This window comes from Martes martes (genome assembly GCF_963455335.1).
Source record: "Martes martes genome assembly, chromosome: 12".
In the NCBI taxonomy this organism is placed as follows: Eukaryota; Metazoa; Chordata; class Mammalia; order Carnivora; family Mustelidae; genus Martes; species Martes martes.
Genome location: NC_137900.1, coordinates 76974238 through 76996656, shown reverse-complemented (window position 1 = coordinate 76996656; position 22419 = coordinate 76974238). Strand labels below are relative to the sequence as shown.

The 22419-nt window shown below is 55.4% G+C and overlaps 2 protein-coding genes across 3 annotated transcripts in view; one reads left to right on the top strand and one right to left on the bottom strand.

The window, feature by feature from the left end:
• The window catches only part of AKNA (AT-hook transcription factor), a gene marked incomplete at its 5' end in the record, with an annotated part of 38112 nt that extends 32396 nt beyond the window's left edge, over positions 1-5716 (top strand). Inside the window, 4 exons of one of the 2 annotated variants that reach the window (XM_080820672.1) lie at positions 683-799; positions 1111-1303; positions 4512-4816; positions 5098-5681. In XM_080820672.1, coding sequence (XP_080676798.1) covers positions 683-799; positions 1111-1303; positions 4512-4776 — 575 coding nt within the window. In that variant the 3' untranslated portion in view covers positions 4777-4816; positions 5098-5681. Of the gene's footprint in view, positions 1-682; positions 800-1110; positions 1304-4511 lie in introns of both variants that reach the window. The other variant, XM_080820673.1, reaches the window with a different exon arrangement.
• Positions 5717-7241: 1525 nt separating this feature from the next.
• LOC308353391 (uncharacterized protein) lies at positions 7242-22210 on the bottom strand. The gene is made up of 13 exons (XM_080820227.1): positions 22053-22210; positions 21495-21637; positions 21196-21266; positions 20273-20380; positions 20022-20125; positions 18969-19016; positions 16508-16618; positions 10635-10772; positions 10079-10221; positions 9784-9854; positions 8682-8789; positions 8431-8534; positions 7242-7424 (listed from the first exon to the last, which is right to left on the bottom strand). The coding sequence occupies exons 1-13, from the start codon at positions 22164-22166 to the stop codon at positions 7347-7349; spliced, it is 1341 nt and encodes a 446-aa protein (XP_080676353.1). The 5' UTR covers positions 22167-22210; the 3' UTR covers positions 7242-7346.
• Between the last annotated feature and the right edge of the window lie 209 nt (positions 22211-22419).

The window sequence follows — 22419 nt, the reverse complement described above, 5'->3', positions numbered from 1 at the left end:
TCCTGGGCCATGGGCTAAGCAGACAAGGACAAAACAGTGGTCTGAGCTGGGCTAGGAGGCACAGGTGGGAGCCTGCAACCCAGGGCAGCAGGTGGGAGGCCTCCCCCTGAGTTGCGGCTGGAAGAAGTGGGCCAACCCTGGAATTCCACCCAGGGGAGGTGTTGAGGATTTGTAGGGGAAGAGAACAAGGTGCCCACCCTCCGCCTGCTCCCGTAGGCCTCCACTGACTGCCCCTCCCCAACGGCCCCCCCCCCAGCCCCGTGCCTGAGGGACCACTGTGGGCCACTCCCATAAGAACAATGGGCCTGTCTCAGCGTGGAGGAGGGACCGTAGGTTCAGGGCCTGCATTCTGGAGAGCCGGACTTGGGCTCAGACAGCACTGCCGATTTCCTACTCGGACATTTTGGCAAATCGTTCAAGCTCTAGGAGCCTCAGTTCACCAGTCTGTGAAATGGGAGTGATGTCTCAGCTAGCCCCGTGGTTTGGATTTGATAGCAGAATGCATGAAGGCCCTCAGCAGAAGCCCAGGTTTGTTATATGCTGACCCTCACTGTCACGGAGACAGCTTGTCCCCTCCGCAGTGGCCCCCGAGGGAAGCTTGGTGCTGACGGAGGTCTGCTTGGGGGCTCCAGGCCAGTGATCCGGACCTCATCCTCTCCTGACATCTCTTCTCCTCTTCCAGCTGGCAGTGTCACCAGGGACCCACCAGGACCGTCCCCGACTGATCCCCTGCAGTGCCCTCTGTGTGGTCGAGTCGGGCTGCCCCCAGCAACAGATGGCCCAGACTCAGCCGCCTCAGGTAGGGACAGACACTCACTCTGTCCCTACACTCACTGTGTAGGGACAGACACTCACTCTCTTCTCCCAAAGAGACCCCCAGCTCTCCTTTATGGGGGTTCGTGGGCCCGTAGGGTATTTCGCTGGGATGGTGGCTCTCCCAGTATGGGATAGAGCAAAGTGGACAGAAGATTTGTTTCTCAAAGCCCAGCGTTCCCAGAGTGGCCAGCCCGGTGTCCAGCTCTCACAGGGCAGGGGCTGGGGGGCCCCCCTGGTCTTGGCTAGATCTTCCCCAGTGATCAGACTATTGTCTCTGGTGTCCCTCCCTCCCAGGGCCAGACAAGGCCGCCGGCAGGAGAAACGCACGCCCAGCCTCCAGCCCCACGCAGCGGAGCAAGCGCACTGGGTCCCCGGCCCGGCCGCCCCCGGGACTGTGGTATCTGGCAGCCGCGCCCCCAGCACCCACCCCTGCTGCCTTGGCCTACGTCTCCTCGGTTCCCGTCATGCCTTTTCCATCAGCCACTGTGTAAGAACCTTCCTCTCCTTCCTTCCCTGCCTGTCTGAGTCGCTGCGGGATTCACAGTCAGACCCGGGTCAGGCAGCTGAGAACCCGGGCACCTGGTACTCCTGTGTTTTCCCCGCATTTATAACCGGCAGAACATGCTGAACGCTCGTGTAGTCACTCAACAAGCCCCGAATGCTCCTGCCTCCCAGAGAGACGCTTGGCCCAGCGGGGTGGGGGGCTCGGCAGTGAAGGAGCCGGCAGAGGGCCATGAGCTCTAGGAGCTCACAGGGTAAAGTACGTGGGAAGCTCCCCATTTCCTTGTGGGTCTTCCCGGCAAGCAAGTAATTGCCCCCTCACTGTTTTTTAATAGGTTTTATTTTTAAGAACATTTTTGGATGTAAGAGAAATGGAGCAGATAGTACAGAGAGTTACATATACCCCCTACACACACACACACACACAGAGTTTCCCTTGTTGTTACGTTCATACGGCACCTTTGATGGTGAGCCAATAGTAATAACTTACTCTTAACTAAAGCCCACAGTTTCTTGGGCTTTCTTCAGTTTTTACTGGAACTTCTTCTGTCTGGGATCCCAACCAGGAGCCCTCATAGATGCTTCTTGGTGGTTGTGGGTCCTTAGGCCCCTCTTGGCTGTGACTGTCTCTAAGACGTTCCCCGTGTCTGAGGCCCTGAGCGTGGAGGAGGACTGGGCAGGGCTGTGGCAGGAGGAACACGCCCTTTTTGTGGATTTGGACAGAACATCTGCAGGAGAAAAAGGACGTGAGCCGTGGAGGCAGAAGTGGTTCAGGTTGGAGACTCGGAGCTGCACTGGGCTCCCATCTGCTGCTTGCTGCTGCTGCTCTTCAGTAGAGCAACTGTTTCTCTGAGCCTCAGTTTCCCCCACCTGGTAAATGGGGTAATAGTCTGGACCAGGGACGGTTGTGCAAGGATTAATCGAGGCGCGTGGCCAGGCGCTCGGGAGATGTGTGTGCAATGTGCGGGGCGGTGCCGGCGCGAGCTCGAGGCCCGATCAGAGGGCAGCACTGTCCTCCCAGCCCAGAGCACTACTGCGCACTGCTGTCCTAGGAGACAAATGAGGAAAGGTGGCTTCAACAGGACACCCGCTAGTTCTGTGCCTTAGTTTCTGTCAGTGGAAAATGAGTCTGTCGGGAGTCTTGGTCAGAAGCCTTTGTCTGTGGCAGCAAGTGGCGGGGTCCCTGTGGGGCCTGGTGCTTGGTGGGAGCAGAGGCACCAGTACCAGCTAGCCCCCCAACCCCGTGAGGCCCCTGGCCTGCAGTGGGGCATCTTGCCACCCTCAGCGGAATCTGGGAACATTCTGCTCCATCAGCTACGAGAGGTTGTCCTGCACACTCAGGCCCCCCGCACAGGGGCTGAGACCCATGCCTATGCTCCTGCTCACTGGGAAGGGCAGGTTTTGCCTGGAGTTTGGTGGCCTGGGATAAAGCTCCGAGTTCCCCTGATAGGCATGGGACTCACCACGTCTGAGGCTGTTCCATGTCCTTCCAGGCTCAGACCTGTGGACAGACCTAACCAGGCTGCTGTCCCCAGAAATGTCCTGGCCGTAGGGAAGGGGAAAGGCCCTGAGCTGTAGTGCCCGACACGCCTGGTCGGTGGGAGCCATATAACCTGGGGCGGGGGTCACTTTGTTCCCAGTCTGTGCCTCAGTGTTTCCCTCTGTGTAATGGGTTGTGGTAGGGAGTAAACGAACTACTTCATGGAAAGCCAACAGTATGTAGAAGTTGGCCAGGAGCCCTACTACTTCCAGTGCTCCTAGAATTGGGGCTGATGATGCCCTAAGGTTTCTCCAGCTGTTTCCTGCCAAACTGAGCATGCTCAGTGACAGGCCAGGGCGCCCTCAGGAATGTATGGGCCTGTGCTGCCACCTGCTGGCCATCTGTCTTCCAGCCTCTGCACCAGGGGCTTTCTAGCTAAAAAAGGTTTTTGGTTTTTGTTTTTTTAAAGATTTATTTATTTATTTATTTGACAGAGAGAGAGATCACAAGTAGGCAGAGAGGCAGGCAGAGAGAGAGGGGGAATCAGGCTCCCCGCTGAGCAGAGAGCCTAATGCGGGCTCAATCCCAGGACCCTGAGATCATGACCTGAGCCGAAGGCAGAGGCTTTAACCTACTGAGCCACCCAGGCGCCCAAGGTTTTTGTTTTGGTGGAGTGGGGAGCTTGTAGCTTCTGCCTTAGGGGGAGTTTTGAAACACTTTGGGGCCAAGCTGGTTATCCAGTTCCAAGAAGCTAGGGGTGTGTGGAAACCCAGTAATTAGACCAGATAGTCCCCGGAGGAGGGAATAGGAGGCAAGAAGCCTATTCATGGGGTTCAGATAGTATGTATGGGTGTCACTGGGTGCTGATGACTGAGCTCTGGGTGTGAACGGAGCGCCGCCACTTGCAGCTGTCTGACCCTGAGCTGACATTGACAGGGGCACTGTGAGTGCCCAGGCAGCCAATGGAGCTTTTCTCCTGAAAGTTCCTGTTGGGTCAATCCCGGGAGATGGCTAACTGTGGCTCCTTTCAGTGGGGGGACAGTAGTCCCTGAAGGGTAAAGTCCCATGGCCAACCCCCCAGAATAGTGTCCTGTGGCCAACCCCCTAGAATAGCTAGCATTGGGGGCCAAGCCTCCTGCATGCATAGCCCCTCTGAGCTTCCCTTGCTCATCCATAAAGTGAGCATAACGGTGCCCACCAAAGAGGCAAGCCACGTGCTGGTAGAGCAAACACTTAGCTCTGAGCCCGGCCCCTGGACCCAGGATGCGGTGCCGGCTCCGGGTGGGGCAGTGCCTTTACCTGTGAGTAGCTGCCGGACTGATTTCCAGAGAGCCCTGGGGTGACCCTGCTGTCGCTGAGATCTGGCTCTCAGGTTAGAAGCCCCAGGAAGGCAGCGGGTCAGCAGTGTAACCACAGGGCCGGACTCAGTGGCTGGCACATAGTATAAGATTGATAAAGATGTACTGAGTGAATGGGGAGAAGGAAGGACCGTCGTTGCGCACCTGTTTCGGGTCAGGCACTGCTTTCCTCATGCTTCATCCTTCTGCTGCATCCTCGAAAAAGCTGTTTATTACTCCCACTTGAGAGGTGTGGACACTGAGCCCCCAAGAGTAGGGACCGGGGCCCAGCTGGGGCCAGAACGGGGTCATTGCCGACCCCGGCGCTCTGCTCGGCCCTCGCCACGGTCCGTGAACACAGCCCCCTCTCTCCTCAGGTACTACGTGCCTCCAGGACCTACCTCCGCCGCCTCAGCCCACTCAGCCCCTGCTGACTGGCCCCCCTCGGCCCCCTCCCGAGTGGCCGGGAGACAGCGACGCTCCATCCAGCTGGACCTGGAGGACCTGGAGGAGCTCAACACGGCGCTCGCAGAAGCCATGCAGGCCGCCGAGGGCATCCGCTCCACCACCAAGCACATGAGCCGCTCCCTGTCCGCCGACCTGTGCCAGACCCGAAGCCTGCGGGGCTCCTGCCTCTTCTGACTTCCCTGGAGACCCAGAACCGGCTGGCGGGGTCAGGCTGGTGGGCTGCTGCTGCCCCCCGGGTGGGGGGTCGGGTGGAGTCACTGCTGAAGGCCCCACAGGTCCCTCCTGAGAGGTGTCCTTCTAGCACAGGCCCTGCCTGCTGGGTGTCTCTGCTGCACAAGGAGTGTTGGCCCGCTGGTCTGGAGAGGGAACTTCCTGGGGGCCCGGCTCCTGCAGGAAGTGCTGGGACCTCGGCTGCCTTCTGCCCAGATGCGATCTTTGGGGTCTCCTGGTCCTGCACCGTCCACCTCTGGCTAATAATACGTATTTCATATACAGATGGACAGATTTGTTTTGAAACGGAGTTTTCCTGGTCTTTGATCCAACCTACAAGGCCAGATAAGAAGGGCTCGGGCCTCAGTCTCTTGTGCAAATGAGTCTCCTCGTCCAGGACCCGCCGCTCTGGAGTTGGCATCTCGGGGAAGGAATGTCCGGGCACTTTCCCCCTAGTGACTGGTGGCCAGTAGAGCACTTTGGGACCATTGAAATGTCAAGATGTCAGGGCCCTAGGAGGACGTGCGACCGGCTTCTCCATGGTCAGAGAGTCCTTTCCCGTGGGCCTGCTGGGGCAAGAGATCCCCACTCCCAAGGGGGGGACCCCCACCATGGTCCCTCTCTGTACCTCATCCCGACACCCCCAGCTCTGTCTCTGGGATCCCTGTGGAACCTGGCTAGTGGGCAGCTACCTGCCGGGCCGCGCTGTGCAGCCGGGAGGCCCAGCCCCTGTCGTGCTCCCCACCTCGTAGCAGCGTGTACCTCAGCTTTTCTGGAACGTGTATGCATCGGTGATATTTGTATATTTGATGCGTTTAAAAATCTATTTTCGTTATGAGGGCTAATGAAGATGAATATTGATCTTTTTTAAAAAGAAGAAAAAAAAATTCCCAAAGCGGCCCACATTCGTGGCGTGTGTGTGTGTCCTCGAGGTGTGGTTTCTTGACTCAAGTTTGTGGGGTGGAAAGTTCAAAGATGAGCCGAACCCTTCCCTCGGGGGATCTATTGAGTACCCGTTTCCAGACTCTGCCTGCCTTCCTATGGGGGTTTGTTTTCTTTCTTTTTTTTTTTTAAGAGTTTATTTATTTATCTGACAGAGAGTGAGAGGGTAAACACAGGCAGGGGAGTGGGAGAGAGAGAAGCAGGCTTCCCACCAAGCAGGGAGACCAATGAGGGGCTTGATCCCAGGACCTTGGTATCATGACCTGAGCCAAAGCCAGACACTTAACGACTGAGCCACACAGGCGCCCCCCTATGGGGGTTCTGTTTCTCCATGCTGCTCCAGCAGCCTGGGTCAGGACATTGGGCATTTTTTTTTTTTTAAGATTTTATCTATTTATTTGACAGAGAGAGAGATCACAAGTAGGCAGAGAGGCAGGCAGAGAGAGGGGGAAGCAGGCTCCCCACTGAGCAGAGAGCCTGATTCAGGGCTCAATCCCAGGACGCTGAGACAATGACCTGAGCTGAAGGCAGAGGCTTAACCCACTGAGCCACCCAGGCGCCCTCATTGGGCATTTTGATCAGAGAGGCTGCCAGGCCAAGCCCTTCCTTACTGAGGTCAGAGCTAGTAGGAGGTGCACAGCAGATTGGTGTCTGCCAAAGCACGAGCCTGGACTCTCCAGTGCTCCGCCTAGTAGCAGACAGCGACACCAGCCACCCTTTCCTGAGCACCCAGTAGACACCGATCCTTGAGCTCGGTACTCAGCATGGCAGGCTCACACAGGGCACATGCCAGCCTCCCGGGCCCCTGCCATGTGCCCCCTTCCTAGAAGAGAGACTGAGGTCCCAAAGGCTGGCCTGCACCCTCTCACAATGCCTGACTCCAAAGTCTGTTCGCCCTGTTACTGCACTTCCTTCGTAAGCTCCAGGAGCTTCTCCCCAATGCCAGCTGTGTCCTCCCTTAGCTTTTTTCCCAGCGCCCCGCCCCACCCCACTGACCACCACACTTGCTGCTCTCTGCCTCCAGGCAGGTCCCCTCCCAGCTCACCCCACAGATGGCCACGGTGAGGTGTGATGGGAGGTCCCGCACGCCTGGTACCACCTGCTACAGTCCTCCACCCGCCACCCCACCCTCATCTACCTGAACTCCAACTGGGGCTCTCTGCCTCGGTGTTTGCCAAACATCCTCCCAGATCCTTGGCTTGCAGCTGGAAGAGCAGGTGTTCAAACCTCCAAATCTTCCTAGGCGGGTTCCGATGCCCCTTCTAGGAAGCCTTCCCAGACTTCCATTGCAGAAGGAACCTCCCCATGCTGGGTTCCCACAACACTCTGTGCCCATCATCCTCCCAGCCATGCTGGATATGACAGCGGGGGCTCTTGCCACCAAGGGCTGGGCCTTATGCCCTGATCAGCCAGGGCTCAGCTCAGGGCGGGCTCCAACACACATGAATGCATGAATGAATGACGACATGAGCAAACGAGCCCCTGTCTCCTGTTTCAAAGGCAGAAGCTTTATTGATGCACCTGAGACGAAAACCTGATGTACAAAAGGGGTGGGCATAGGGCTGAGGATGGGCCCCACAGTCCCCAAGGTGTTAATCCAATGCTGTGTGTCCCTCCTTTGCCTTCTGCCTTTCTTCCTTGTGCTGCTTCTCCAGCGGCCCACACAGATCCTGGAAGACAGTGAGAGGGGGGCCCGGTGATGCGAGGGGCTCTTGTCAGGGGAAGGGTAGATGAGCTCCGGACTGTGGCACCAGCTCAGGGACCCGGGGCGAGGCACGGTCCAGCTCTGAGCCTCAGCTCCTTGCACTCCAGATGGGGGCTCAAGGCTTTACAAACAGCTGCTGTGTACAGAGGACTCACCAAGCCCCTGGGCTGATCTGGATTCCTGAGCACGTGATCTAACCGAGGTTCAGGGGGCCTTGTGGCCTGTCCGCGGTCCCCCAGCCAGTCAATAGGGAAGGCGGGCTGCCAAGCCAGGGCCAGTTGGTGCTGTGTGCCCAGTCCTTTCCTGCGGCTGCCAGGAGTAGGGACTGGAGGAGCTTTAGGCCGCTGGTGGGCAGGAGAGGTGGCCTCAGGTGGCCAACAGAGACCTTTTTACTTTGATAATAATAAAAGTATTTCATGCATATCTGAAAAAGTATAGCCCACTCAGAAACTCTGTGATTTTAGAGATTGCCTTATGGGACATGACCAAGAAAAGCCTCTCCCTGAACAGGGGTTGATTGGCAAGTATTAAGGAGATTATTACACAGGTAATTCTCAGTTATAGCAGAAATCAAGGTGGTGGTCACGGACTTAGGGCATTTGGGGGTGGCTAAAAACCACCATAGCAACTGCCCATCCACAGGTGTCTGATGGCTGGGGTGTGGCCGGCAGGTGTAAGCGATCATCACCCATGTGCGTTTCCCTGTCAAGTTCCCACTGCCACCCTTATTCCCGCTGTTCCTCCTCCCTTCCTGTCCTCCCTGTTTCTCAGGGACTTTTCCCTCCTGGGCCCTCAATCTTTGGGCCTCTGGGGAGCTCAGCTGTCCCTGGAGGGAGGCAGGTGCTTAAAAGTAGGACATCCTGCCTCACTATGCAGCCTTGGCCGGCAGGTCTCCCTATCCAGGCCTCTGGGGCTGCCCCCGGGCAGGATGGCTCCGATGGTGGCCATAGCCTAGTCTGCATTGCGTTCACCTTTTTCGCATCGGTGTAATGGATCTCCGACGTCTGCATGCCTAAGCACGTGATGGCTTCATGGAAAACTCTCATTTGTTCCTCAGTCACTTCTGCCTTGTCAGCTGCAGGAGGGAACAAGGGGGCTGGGTGAGCATGCCGGGGGCCTAGCTGGGGCTCAGGTGTGGGCAGGGGTTCTGGGGGCCCAGCCACAGGGACAGGTGGTCTGCTAGGTAAGGTCTGGTTGGGGTGGACATTGGAATGCTGCTTACCATACAAGGACAGTCCCTTGTTCTGCTCATCTTTCAGGGAGTGGCCCAGCATGAAGATCCTGGGATCCTTGGTGAGCAGGAGATCAGCAAACTCTTCTTTGCCGGACTCTGGAGAAGAAAACCTCTGGGTGAGACCACACAGCACAATGGGTCTGATCACAGGTGAGGGACCATGAGTGTTCCTGTGGCCCCCCAGCGGTCAGTGAAGGCTGGGAGTTCACCCGAGCCTCGTGACCCTCACTCCCTCTGTGTGCTGGGCCTTGCAAAGAGATGTGGAATCGTAGGAGCCTCGTGCCGACTGTGGCTGTCAGGACCTTTCTCCCCATTTTCCAGATGAGAAAAGTGAGGCACAGACAGGAGCCTCAGGGTTGCCCAGGGCTGTTGGTTTAATCCCACCAGCATTTGTATGCTCCTACTATGTGTGCTCTCTGGGACGATGGTGGGGACAGGAGTGCGGTCACTCCCTACCTGACACAGACTGCCACCCTCAGGTCCCAAACGGGAAAGAGTAGTGGAGAGAGGCAGGCCTGCAGCCAGCCCTCGGTTTGAATTCTAGTTCTAATTACAGGCTGTGTGACTTCAGGGAAACAACTTGACCTCTCTGTTTCTCTCTTTCCTCAGCTGATCACTGTCAGGTCCTCCTGAGGTTGTTTGTGAGTCTCAGGTGGGTTAATTCTAATTAAAGTACTTCAGGGGCGCCTGGGTGGCTCAGTGGGTTAAGCCTTTGCCTTCGGCTCAGGTCATGACTCAGGGTCCTGGGATCGAGTCCCACATCGGGCTCTCTGCTCTGCGGGGAGCCTGCTTCCTCCTCTCTCTCTCTGCCTGCTTCTCTGCCTGCTTGGTCTCTCTCTGTCAAATAAATAAATAAAATCTTTAAAAAAAAAAAAAAAGTACTTCAAACAGTGCCTGGCACATAGAGCTCAAATTTGGGGACAGTTATTACTCCTTACTACAATGTGGAGACCCTGGGACATCAGAAATGTAGGAAGAGGGCCTGTCCTGGGTTCTCTGTGGCTTTGCCCCCACACTGACCCTTTTGTCTGGTCCATCCACAGGTCCCCATGACACACCCCAGTCCTCCCGCCTGAGGGCTGGTCCTCACCGTGTTTGGACAGGGTCCCATTTTCCCTCTGGACCTTCAGATAGCTGGAGTTATAGATGCACTTGTTCCCACTAAAGCCAGAGAGAAGGAAGGGGGAAACAGATCGTCAAGGGGAAGAAGTGGACAATCACCAGGCACTATCATCGAGGGCAGGAGTTGGGGCCGACTAGACCACCCTCCCCATCCACGCATGAAAAGGCTGAGGTCAGGAGGAAGGAGGGACTTGCTCGAGGTTTCCCAGCAGCTAGGAGCAGAAGCCTGGGGCTGGGGGCGAGCTAGTGTGTGGGGGTCTTACATGGTTTGGTAGTCTACGAGCAGTATTGTGTCATCTGTATGGTTGGGCTCTAAGTAAAAGAAGCCCGCTTGGAGCATTCCAGCCATCTGATTGATTTCCGGGTTGTGGAAGGCGGAGGCGATACAAAACCACTTGCCAGAGATCTGGAGAGAAGCCAAGAGCTGATGACAGAGCCTGGGAGCCGAATGCCCCTGCCTGCCAGCCAGCCAGGTACAGAGATGTCCCCCTCCTTTTTGCACGCAGGGAGACTGGGGCCCCAGGCGAGGAGCGCACGTGCAGGAGCTCACTCTGAGGGTCAGGCATCTCCCCCAGACACTGGGTGGCCCTCCGGGCCCAGGACAGGATGTCCCCTCTGAGGGAACTTGCAATGAGGCTTCTGAGTTAGGAAGCAGAAGAATGCGTCCAGAGCCTGGTCAGAAGGTCACCCCAGGACCCAGGAGAGAAAAGGGCAGAAGCAGGCAGAAGCAGGCAAAGGGGCCGACCACAAGCCAGCAGGAGAAGGGGAGCCCAGGGAAGGAGGCAGCTGCCCCTGGCACTCGGGAGCCGAGGGACGCACCTGGTCCAGGGTGGCGTTGGTGATAGGCGCTGCTGTGAGGTTGGCACACACTGGGCTCTGGGCATTCAGCAGAGGAAGGAGGCTCAGGGCAGCAAGGGCCCAGGACAGCGCCATGCCTAGATGGAGAGACACCTGGAGTCAGGCAGAACTGCTGGCTGGAGGGTAGAGGGTAGAGTGACTTTTATAATGAGCTGTGGGAGGAGCCCTGGAGCCCCCTGGTGACACAATCCCTGAACTCTTGTGAAATGCTTGGCACAAATCCTTCCCTCCCTCCCCCAAAGCCCGCTGTAGCTAAAGCCTCCAAGCCTGGGTCTAATTCAGACCTGTAACCTGAAGGGTTACAGGGGCCCCAAGGTCTGGCTGTTCAAAGCCAAGGCGGGTGTGGACTGGAGTGGTATTATTAAACATGTGTAGATTTCAATAGAGGGACCTCTAAGCAAGCTAAGAGGTTTTTTTTTTTTTTTCATTTTGTTTTGTTTTGTTTTAAAGACTGTTTATTTATTTGAGATAGGGCAGAAGAGCCTGAGCAGGTGGGAGGCACAGAGGGAGAGGGAGAAGCAGGCTCTCTGCTGAGCAGGGAGCCTGATATGGGGCTCCATCCCAGGACCCTGAGGTCACGACCTGAGCCCCAAGCAGACGCTTTACTGACTGAGCCACTCCGTTGGCCCTGTTTTGTCTTGTTTTAAACGCTCTCAAACAACAACAACAAAAAACACCTCTCAGGTTTTTTACTCAGTTTGTGTCTCACTGTGCATCCAGAGTAAAAGCCAACCATAAATCAAATGCCGAAAGTGATTTAGACATTTCCCAGGCTAGGTGGGGTGGGGCTGGGTGATGGGGAAGGGCTCTGGGGCGGGTGTGAGGGCACGAAGGCAAACCATTCCAGCTGAGTGTGGTAACAACCATGGGGGGACAAAAGTCCATTGGGGGAGGGGCTGCCAACCGAGCCTCGGAGGCAGGGATCCTTTAAAAGAAGGCGGCGGCGTCCAAGTTACACGTCTATTTCCAGTAAATGTGGTGTTACCTGAACTAGCTCCCAACATCTAAAACAAGAAATGATGCACGTGTGGTCCCACCCCACGCCGTGGGAACAGGAAGGTGGGCTCTGTTGTCACCAGGAGGTCCCAGCCCCCGACAGTGCCCAGCACCCCAGTTGTGCGCGTCCACAGTCCACGAGCGTTTCTGCCTGACCGAGTCAGATCTTTAGCCCTATGAACAAATACTTCCAAAAAGCCTTCTTATGTTATGTTACAGTTTTGTATCCTTATTCATTTCATATATTTTGAGTCATTTTCCATGTTTCCGTGTAGTTAGTGGTTATAATTTTAATGGACGCACACCCCTGTCGTGCTCTTCCTGTTTCCCATACTTAATGGTGTCCTCTCTTTATATTCATAGCATTTTATTTTTTTCCAGCTTTATAGAGAGAGAATTGCCTCTAGCATTTCATATGGTGATATTTCCTTGGAATGCCACGTGTCAGAAAGTGACCGAATCCCTTTCTACCATACCCTACGATTCAAGAGAGAGAAAAACATGTCATGGACAAGAGTACGATGTTATTCGAAATAGCCAAAAACTAGAAACAGTTCAAATGCCAGTCATCAGGAAAATGGAAAGACACATTGTAACAGTTTCATAGAGGGAATATTAAGTAGCAATCAAAAGGAACCAACTACTGGCATATAAGACAACAGCCATGAATCTCCAAAATATTCTGCTGAACAAAAAAAGCCAGAGTAATCAAGCACATACTGTTTGGTTCCAGGTACGGAATGTTCTCGAACCCCCCAAATGGATCTAGAATGGCAGAAATCAGACCGGTGGTTGCCTAGGGCAAGGAGGGCAGTCTGAGGGCTAGAGGTTGGAAGAGCACTTTCTGAAGTCCGTGGCCATATGCCCCATTTCCACCGCACGGGTGGTTACGCGCATAATGCACATTTGTGACAACTCACTGAACCCTGAGCCTAAAATGTGTGTGTTTTATTGTATGCCAATTACACTTCAATTAAGCTGATTAAAAAAAAAAAAAAACTCTCTCCCCAAAGAGAGATGACAAAACACATGACAAATCTGTGGGACGAGCATCTGGACACCCCTCCCTGCCCGCCCCTCCGACTGGCCCCAGGCCCAATGCCAAGAGAAGTTTGGAAGGAAATATGATGAAAACGTATCACACCCAACAGAGCTCCTGCTCACAGTAAGCGTGCAAGACCCCGTAGCCGCGATTATTTGGAAAGGTGCTACGTATTGGGTTGAACTACAGGAAACTGCTTCTTTATAGAGCGGTTGAATACCATTCCGTGTGAGACGATTCACCCCGTATTACAGAACAATAGCTCAGGCTGTGGTAGCAAGCAGGGAAGGGCTTAGCACCCTCATTGTGCAGAGGAAGAAATTGAGGCCCAGAGAGAAGGAATGACCCACCCAAGACCACGTCCCGGTCAGGAAGCAGGGACTGGTTTCCACCTGCCAGCCTCTCCCCTTCTTGCTTGTCCCTCTGTCCTTTTCCTAGCACGGGGCAGCTGGTCATTGGTGGAAAGTGACTGTCCACGGCGGTGGCTTGATTCATTGTGGACAGAGCAAACACAGGATGGTCCCACTGGGAAGTCTACTCTGGCTGTTTCCTGACACTCAGTTGTGCAACGGGAGACTGGGAACCATAGCGGCTGCCAGGGCAGGGTGGGGGAGGGACAGGGTGGGGAGCTGGGCCTTCCCCAGATTCGGGTCACCCTAGGAGGAAAGGGGTGCTATGGGAAAGCCCCCACAGGTGGTCTGAGCAGATGGCAGAGAAGAATATTAAAGTCCAGCTTTGTTCTCATCAGCTGGGTCTGAAGGAGGGGGAGGCAATGGGGGCCAGGCCGTGCTGGGCCATTGTCCCTCACTTTGGAGCAGGTTTTTGTGCCACAACCAGGACGTGAAGAGCAGCTTACGCAGGGAGAGGCTGCCTGCCTGAGGGCTAGGGAGCTCCTTGTATCAGGCGTGTACCCTAAACTGCCCATGCCTGACCCTGGGGCAGCAGGGAGCAGTAAGACAAGCTGCCTGACCAGCTGGGAGGCACTGAGGCACCCTAGGGGAAGAGCTTCTCCAGGGACCTGCCTCCATGATGGCCCCATAAATGACAATCGTGATGATAATGGAGAGAATGATGGTGGTGGTGGTGGTGATGGTGATGATGGTGGTGATTGTGGTGATGGTGATAATGACAGTCATAGTAGTGATGATAGTTATGATGGTGATAATGGTGGTGATGCTGGTGATGGTGATGGTGATGGTGGGTGGTGATGATGGTGATGACGGTGGTGATGGTGATGGTGGTGACAATAGTGATGATGGTGTTGGTGATGCTGATGGTAATGATGATGGTGATGAGGGTGATGAGGGTGATGATGATGATGATGATGTCAATGGTGATGATGGTTATGATCATAATGGTGGTGATGGTGGTGATGGTGGCGGTGATGATGGTGATAAAGATCATGGTGGTGATGATGATGGTAGTGATGATGATGATTGTGATGGTGATAGTGGTGGTGATGGTGATGATCATGATGGTGCTGATGGTGATGATGATGATGGTGATTATGATGGTGATGTTGGTGGTGATGGTGATAATGATAGGGATTGTGGTGGTGATGATGGTGATGATGATGTTGATGGTGATAATGTTGATGGTGATGATGATGATGGTGATGATAACGGTGGTGATGCTGCTGCTGACGATGGTGGTGGTGATGATGGTGATGATGCTGGTAATGGTGATGGTGGTGATGATGGTGATGATGGTGGTGATGGTGATGGTGGTGAAAATAGTGATGATGGCGTTGGTGATGCTGTTGGTAATGATGGTGGTGATGATGCTGATGGTGATGACGGCAGTGGTGGTGGTGATGGTGATGTGTAATGATGGGAACAGCAATCATAATGGTGATGACGAATATGAGGGTAGTGGCTTCTGGTTATTGAGCAGTCACTTGGCGCAGAGAGAAGTCTGTTAAATCGCCTGTTGTAGGACTCAGAGTGGCCAGTGGCAAAGCCCACAGGTGAATATTTTCAGCTTTGTGGGCCATACAGTCTCTGTGGTAGTGACTCATGGCCACTGTGGTAGCGTAAAGACCCTAGATGACACATAAGCAAGCACAGCGGTGTCCGCTAGAACGTAATTCACCAAAACAGACCGTAGCTGCCCAGCCCTGCACTGGCCCACCATCCGTTCCTGGGTCTCCTCTGATCTCGTGCTTCACACGGACCCGCTTGGCCGTCGGCCTGATTCCAGACTTCTCCCTCACCCACTGGGCTGTTTACCGTGTGAAATCCACCCTCAGATGACAGAGACCTGCTACGGCTGAGAGAGGAGTTCGTGCGCGGGTTGGATTACTCACTCATTCAGCCAGCCATCGATTGTTATTATTATCAATGGGATAATTATGATTGAAAATGTTTTTATTCTGAGTGAAATAAGTCAAACAGAGAAAGTCAAGTATCATATGGTTTCACTTATTGGTGGAGCATAACAAATAATATAGAGGACAAGGTTAGATGGAAGGAGAAGGGAGTTGAAGGAAATTGGAAGGGGAGGTGAACCATGAGAGACTATGGACTCTGAAAAACAAGCTCAGGGTTTTGAAGGGCTGGGGGATGGGAGGTTGGGGGAACCAGGTGGTGGGTATTAGGGATGCACAGATTGCATGGAGCACTGGGTGTGGTGAAAAAACAATGAATACTGTTACGCTGAAAATAAATAAAAAATTTAATTAAAAATGTTTTTATTAATAATATTATATAATTATAATTATACTTGCTAAATGTAAAATACCATGTTAATTATAATTGTAGTTACACTGTAAATTATGGTAACAAATATTAGTAAAAATGATTAACCTGGGAAACCAGAGTCTTTAGGGTCATGGCAGGGTTATAGTCTCAGCCCAAGGATTTCCAGCTGGAGATTTTGAGTGAGTTAACCAGAGTCTCGGTTTCCTCTTCTGTAAAATGGAGATGATAGTCCCTGCCCGACCTCCCCTTCAGGACTGCCATGAACAGAGGATGGAAGGGCCTGTAAGTCCTTGGCCCCATGTTGGGCCCCCACCCAAGGGCTCCACTAAAGGTAGCAGTAATTATTACAAGGCATGTTTGTTGAGTGCCTAAGTGATGGTATGAGTGAAGGGAGGCCTGTTGAGGAGTTTGCCCCAACCCTGACTTGGCTCTGCTCATGCCTCCCCTCCCGGACAGGTGAACCTGTACTCGGACCCGCCCCAGCCCAGCCACAGCATCCACACAGGGACGGTGCCCCAGGGGACCAAGGTCTTGTCCTTCACCATCCCACAACCCCACTCTGTGCTGCGGTGGTCGGGCCCTGCCGAAGCCCCACAGACCCCTGGGGCCTCAGGTGAGTGTGGGAGATGCACTGGGGCTGGAGGGCCTTCTGCCTGTGATTCTGCTCTGGGGGCACTCGGTTCCCCTTGGAGTGACACTGGCTTCAGGCCGGGCCAGGGAGGGAGGCAAGGCCCTTCTCTGGGACCTTTGACATGAAGAGGTCAGATGCAGATGTGGAAAGTGTCTTGCCTAGAGCCAGAGCAGCCTGGGGAAACCTCTGCTGCGTACTTGGCATTGGGTGACCTTGGACCCCCTGCTGAACAGAGAGCCCTGTCACTCTGGAGCCCACATTGGGGCCGGGCTCTGTGCCAAGGCTTCCTCAGCCCACTCAGCCCCTGCTGACTGGCCCCCCTCGAGAAGCCGGGGGCCAGTGACGCTCCATCCAGCTGGACCTGGAGGACCTGGAGGAGCTCAACACGGCGCTCGCAGAAGCCACGCAGGCCGCCGAGGGCATCCGCTCCACCACCAAGCACATGAGCCGCTCCCTGTCCGCTGACCTGCACCAGGCCTGAAGCCTGCAGGGCTCCTGCCTCTTCTGACTTCCCTGGAGACCCAGAACCGGCTGGCGGGGTCAGGCTGGCGGGGTCAGGCTGGCGGGAGGACTGCTGCTGCCCCCGGGGGGCGGGGGGGCGGCTGGAGTCACTGCTGAAGGCCCCACAGGCCCCTCCTGAGAGGTGTCCTTCTAGCACAGGCCCTGCCTGCTGGGTGTCTCTGCTGCGCAAGGAGTGTTGGCCCGGTGGTCAGAGAGGGAACTTCCCGGGGGCCCGGCCCCTATAGGAAGTGCTGGGACTGAAGCCACCTTCTGCCCATATGCAATCTTTGCGGTCTCCTGGTCCTGCACCGTCCACCTCTGGCTAATAATACGTATCTATTTTCGTCATGAGGGCAAATAAAGAAGAATGAATATTGATATTTTTTAAAAAGAAGAAAAGAAAAATTCCCAAAGCTGCCCACATCTGTGGTGTGGGTCCTCGACGTGTGGTTTCTAGACTCAAGTTTGTGGGGTGGAAGGCTCGAAGATGAGCCGAACCCTGCCCCGGGGGGATCTGTTGAGTGCCCATTTCCACACTCTGCCTGCCTTCCTATGGGGGTTTCTGTTTCTCTAACCTTCCCCTGAAGCCTGCGTCAGGACCTTGGGAGTTTTGACTAGAGACTGCCTGGCCAAGCCCCTCCTTACTGAGGTCAGAGCTGTTAGGAGACGCACAGCACATTAGTGTCTGCCAAAGCATGAGCCTGGACTCTCTTTCCAGTGCTCTGCCTAGTAGCAGACAGCGACACCAGCCACCCTTTCCTGAGTACCCAGTAGACACTGATCCTTGAGCTCAGTATTCGGCATGGCAGGCTCACACAGGACACATGCCATCCCCCCAGGCCCCTGCCATGTGCCCCCTTCCTGGATGAGATACTGCGGTCTCAGAGGCTGGCCTGCACCGTCTCACAACGTCTGACTCCGAAGTCTGTTCTCCCTCTTACTGCGCTTCCTTCCTACGCTCCCAGAGCTTCTCGCCGACCCCAGCTGCGTCCTCCCTTCGTTTTTTCTCCAGCCCCCTCCAACCCCCACCTAGCTGACCACTACACTTGCACTCCCTGCCCACCAAGACCTGTTTCTATTTCATTTTTCAGTGGGTCCTTCTCGGTGGAGTTGAAAATGGCAATTAGCTGAGAAAGGAAGATTTCTGGTAGGTTCTGAGCCTTCGGGTCTCCTGACCTGGGTGCCAAGAGGCTTTGCAGGGAGATGAAGGCGGGAAGGGGGAGCCGAGGGTGTGGCAGTAGGGACCCAGGGCAGCGTCCCCAGCCTCAGTGCCCCGGGCATGGTGTGGCTCCTGCTTTGACCAAAAGATGTGGCAGGTGTGGGTGTGTGCGTCCACGCTATTGGGAGGGCGATGGCCCAGAAGCCAAGGGAACGGGTGTCAGGTGCCACAGTTATGGTCCCGTCCCTCTGGATGGCTTGGGCCCCTCACGCACGGAATTGTATGAACACTGTGACCCCAGCTTTTCTGCCCCCCCCGCACCCAGGTGGTGCCTCTTCCCACCCGTGCCAGTAACTCACGGGGCAGTTGGGCAAGTGAGGAAGCCGACCTTCCTTGCTGGACTCCCGGTGTCAGGGGCTCAGTTTTCTTTGTGCCTCCAAGTGGGCCTGCCTCCGACGTGACCGAGGGCTCCGAATGTATTTGCAAGATGGTTGGATATTAGGTGTATCCTTGTGGGCGTCAGATGGGCAACCCGAGGACACTGTGGAGACACACACCATTCTGGCCTCGAGGCCCCGAGGCCACTGCCCCTTCCCGTTCTGCCCCTGCCCAGGCGCCCTCCTCTTGCCAGGATGCTCATAGCAGCCTGTGCCAGAGTCTGCCTCCAGGCCGGCCCCCTCCCAGCTCGCCTCTCCAGATGGCCACGGTGAGGTGTGATGGGAGGTCCCGCACGCCTGGTACCACCTGCTACAGTCCTCCACCCGCCACCCCACCCTCATCTACCTGAACTCCAACTGGGGCTCTCTGCCTCGGTGTTTGCCAAACATCCTCCCAGATCCTTGGCTTGCAGCTGGAAGAGCAGGTGTTCAAACCTCCAAATCTTCCTAGGCGGGTTCCGATGCCCCTTCCAGGAAGCCTTCCCAGACTTCCATTGCAGAAGGAACCTCCCCATGCTGGGTTCCCACAACACTCTGTGCCCATCATCCTCCCAGCCATGCTGGATATGACAGCGGGGGCTCTTGCCACCAAGGGCTGGGCCTTATGCCCTGATCAGCCAGGGCTCAGCTCAGGGCGGGCTTCAACACACGTGAATGCATGAATGAATGACGACATGAGCAAACGAGCCCCTGCCTCCTGTTTCAAAGGCAGAAGCTTTATTGATGCACCTGAGACGAAATCCTGATGTACAAAAGGGGTGGGCATAGGGCTGAGGATGGGCCCCACGGTCCCCAAGGTCCTAATCCAATGCTGTGTGTCCCTCCTTTGCCTTCTGCCTTTCTTCCTTGTGCTGCTTCTCCAGCGGCCCACACAGATCCTGGAAGACAGTGAGAGGGGGGCCCGGTGATGCGAGGGGCTCTTGTCAGGGGAAGGGTGGATGAGCTCCGGACTGTGGCGCCAGCTCAGGGACCCGGGGCGAGGCACGGTCCAGCTCTGAGCCTCAGCTCCTTGCACTCCAGATGGGGGCTCGAGGCTTTACAAACAGCTGCTGTGTACAGAGGACTCGCCAAGCCCCTGGGCTGATCTGGATTCCTGAGCACGTGATCTAACCGAGGTTCAGGGGGCCTTGTGGCCTGTCCGCGGTCCCTCAGCCAGTCGATAGGGAAGGCAGGTTGCCAAACCAGGGCCAGTTGGTGCTGTGTGCCAGTCCTTTCCTGCGGCTGCCAGGAGTGGGGACTGGAGGAGCTTTAGGCCGTTGGTGGGCAGGAGAGGTGGCCTCAGGTGGCCAACAGAGACCTTTTTACTTTGATAATAATAGAAGTATTTCATGCATATCTGAAAAAGTATAGCCTGCTCAGCAGCTCTGTGATTTTAGAGATTGCCTTATGGGACACGACCAAGAAAAGCCTCTCCCTGAACAGGGGTTGAATGGCAAGTATTAAGGAGATTATTACACAGGTAATTCTCAGTTATAGCAGAAATCAGGGTGGTGGTCACGGACTTGGGGCATTTGGGGGTGGCTAAAAACCACCATAGCAACTGCCCAACCACAGGTGTCTGATGGCTGGGGTGTGGCCAGCAGGTGTAAGCGATCATCACCCATGTGTGTTTCCCTGTCAAGTTCCCACTGCCACCCTTATTCCCACTGTTCCTCCTCCCTTCCTGACCTCTGTGTTTCCCAGGGACTTTTCCCTCCTGGGCCCTCAACCTTTGGGCCTCTGGGGAGCTCAGCTGTCCCTGGAGGGAGGCAGGTGCTTAAAAGTAGGACATCCTGCCTCACTATGCAGCCTTGGCCGGCAGGTCTCCCTATCCAGGCCTCTGGGGCTGCCCCTGGGCAGGATGGCTCCGATGGTGGCCATAGCCTAGTCTGCATTGCGTTCACCTTTTTCGCATCGGTGTAATGGATCTCCGACGTCTGCATGCCTAAGCACGTGATGGCTTCATGGAAAACTCTCATTTGTTCCTCAGTCACTTCTGCCTTGTCAGCTGCAGGAGGGAACAAGGGGGCTGGGTGAGCATGCCGGGGGCCTAGCTGGGGCTCAGGTGTGGGCAGGGGTTCTGGGGGCCCAGCCACAGGGACAGGTAGTCTGCTGGGTGTGGTCTGATTGGGGTGGACATTGGAACGGTGCTTACCATAGAAGGACAGTCCCTTGTTCTGCTCATCTCTCAGGGAGAAGCCAAGCATGAAGATCCCGTGATCCTTGGTAAGCAGGAGATCGGCAAACTGTTCTTTGCCGGACTCTGGAGGAGAAAACCTCTGGGTGAGACCACACAGCACAATGGGTCTGATCACAGGTGAGGGACCATGAGTGTGCCCGTGGTCCCCCAGCGGTCAGTGAAGGCTGGGAGTTCACCTGAGCCTTGCGACCCTCACTTCCTCTGTGTGCCGGGCCTTGCAAAGAGATGTGGAATCATAGGAGCCTCGTGTCGCCTGTGGCTGTCAGGACCTTTCTCCCCATTTTCCAGATGAGAAAAGTGAGGCACAGACAGGAGCCTCAGGGCTGCCCAGGGCTGTTGGTTTAATCCCACCAGCATTTGTATGCTCCTACTATGTGCGCTCTCTGGGACGATGGTGGGGACAGGAGTGCGGTCACTCCCTACCTGACACAGACTGCCACCCTCAGGTCCCAAAGGGGAAAGAGTAGTGGAGAGAGGCAGGCCTGCAGCCAGCCCTCGGTTTGAATTCTAGTTCTAATTACAGGCTGTGTGACTTCAGGGAAACAACTTGACCTCTCTGTTTCTCTCTTTCCTCAGTTGATCGCTGTCAGGTCCTCCTAAGATTGTTTGTAGGTTAATTCTAGTAAAAGTACTTCAAACAGTGCCTGGCACGTAGAGCTCAAGTCTGGGGATGGATATTACTCGTTATTGCAACGTGGAGACCCTGGGACATCAGAAATGGAAGGGGGAATAGGAAATAGGAAATAGGAAATAGGAAATAGGAAGAGGGCCTGTCCTGGGTTCTCTGTGGCTTTGCCCCCACACTGACCCTTTTGTCTGGTCCATCCACAGGTCCCCATGACACACCCCAGTCCTCCTGCCTGAGGGCTGGTCCTCACCGTGTTTGGACAGGGTCCCATTTTCCCTCTGGACCTTCAGATAGCTGGAGTTATAGATGCACTTGTTCCCACTAAAGCCAGAGAGAAGGAAGGGGGAAACAGAAAGATCGTCAAGGGGAAGAAGTGGACAATCACTGGTCACTATCATCGAGGGCAAGAGTTGGGGCCGACTAGACCGCCCTCTCTATCCACGTATGAAAAGGCTGAGGTCAGGAGGAAGGAGGGACTTGCTCAAGGTTTCCCAGCAGCTAGGAGCAGAAGCCTGGGGCTGGGGGCGAGCTAGCATGTGGGGGTCTTACATGGTTAGGTACTCTCCGAGCAGTATTGTGTCATCCGTATGGTTGGGAGTGAAATAGAAGAAGGCTGCATGGATCGTTCTCACTGACTGGTTGAACTCCGGGTTGCGGAAGGCGGAGGCGAGATAAAACCACTTGCCAGAGATCTGGAGAGAAGCCAAGAGCTGATGACAGAGCCTGGGAGCCGAATGCCCCTGCCTGCCAGCCAGCCAGGTACAGAGATGTCCCCCTCCTTTTTGCACGCAGGGAGACTGGGGCCCCAGGCGAGGAGCGCACGTGCAGGAGCTCACTCTGAGGGTCAGGCATCTCCCCCAGACACTGGGTGGCCCCTCCGGGCCCAGGACAGGATGTCCCCTCTGAGGGAACTTGCAATGAGGCTTCTGAGTTAGGAAGCAGAAGAATGCGTCCAGAGCCTGGTCAGAAGGTCACCCCAGGACCCAGGAGAGAAAAGGGCAGAAGCAGGCAGAATCAGACAAGTGGGGCCAACCACAAGCCAGCGGGAGAAGGGGAGCCCAGGGAAGGAGGCAGCTGCCCCTGGCACTCGGGAGCCGAGGGACGCACCTGGTCCAGGGTGGCGTTGGTGATAGGCGCTGCTGTGAGGTTGGCACACACTGGGCTCTGGGCATTCAGCAGAGGAAGGAGGCTCAGGGCAGCAAGGGCCCAGGACAGCGCCATGCCTAGATGGAGAGACACCTGGAGTCAGGCAGAACTGCTGGCTGGAGGGTAGAGGGTAGAGTGACTTTTATAATGAGCTGTGGGAGGAGCCCTGGAGCCCCCTGGTGACACAATCCCTGAACTCTTGTGAAATGCTTGGCACAAATCCTTCCCTCCCTCCCCCAAAGCCCGCTGTAGCTAAAGCCTCCAAGCCTGGGTCTAATTCAGACCTGTAACCTGAAGGGTTACAGGGGCCCCAAGGTCTGGCTGTTCA

Coding starts and splice junctions, on each gene's coding strand:
- LOC308353391 (XM_080820227.1), bottom strand. CDS start 22,166: ATGGCGCTGTCCTGGGCCCTTGCTGCCCTGAGCCTCCTTCCTCTGCTG. Junction 9,855..10,078: donor CTCGTAGACTACCAAACCAT/GTAAGACCCCCA, acceptor CTCTGGCTTTAG/TGGGAACAAGTGCATCTATA. Junction 8,535..8,681: donor CAAGGGACTGTCCTTGTATG/GTAAGCAGCATT, acceptor TCCCTCCTGCAG/CTGACAAGGCAGAAGTGACT.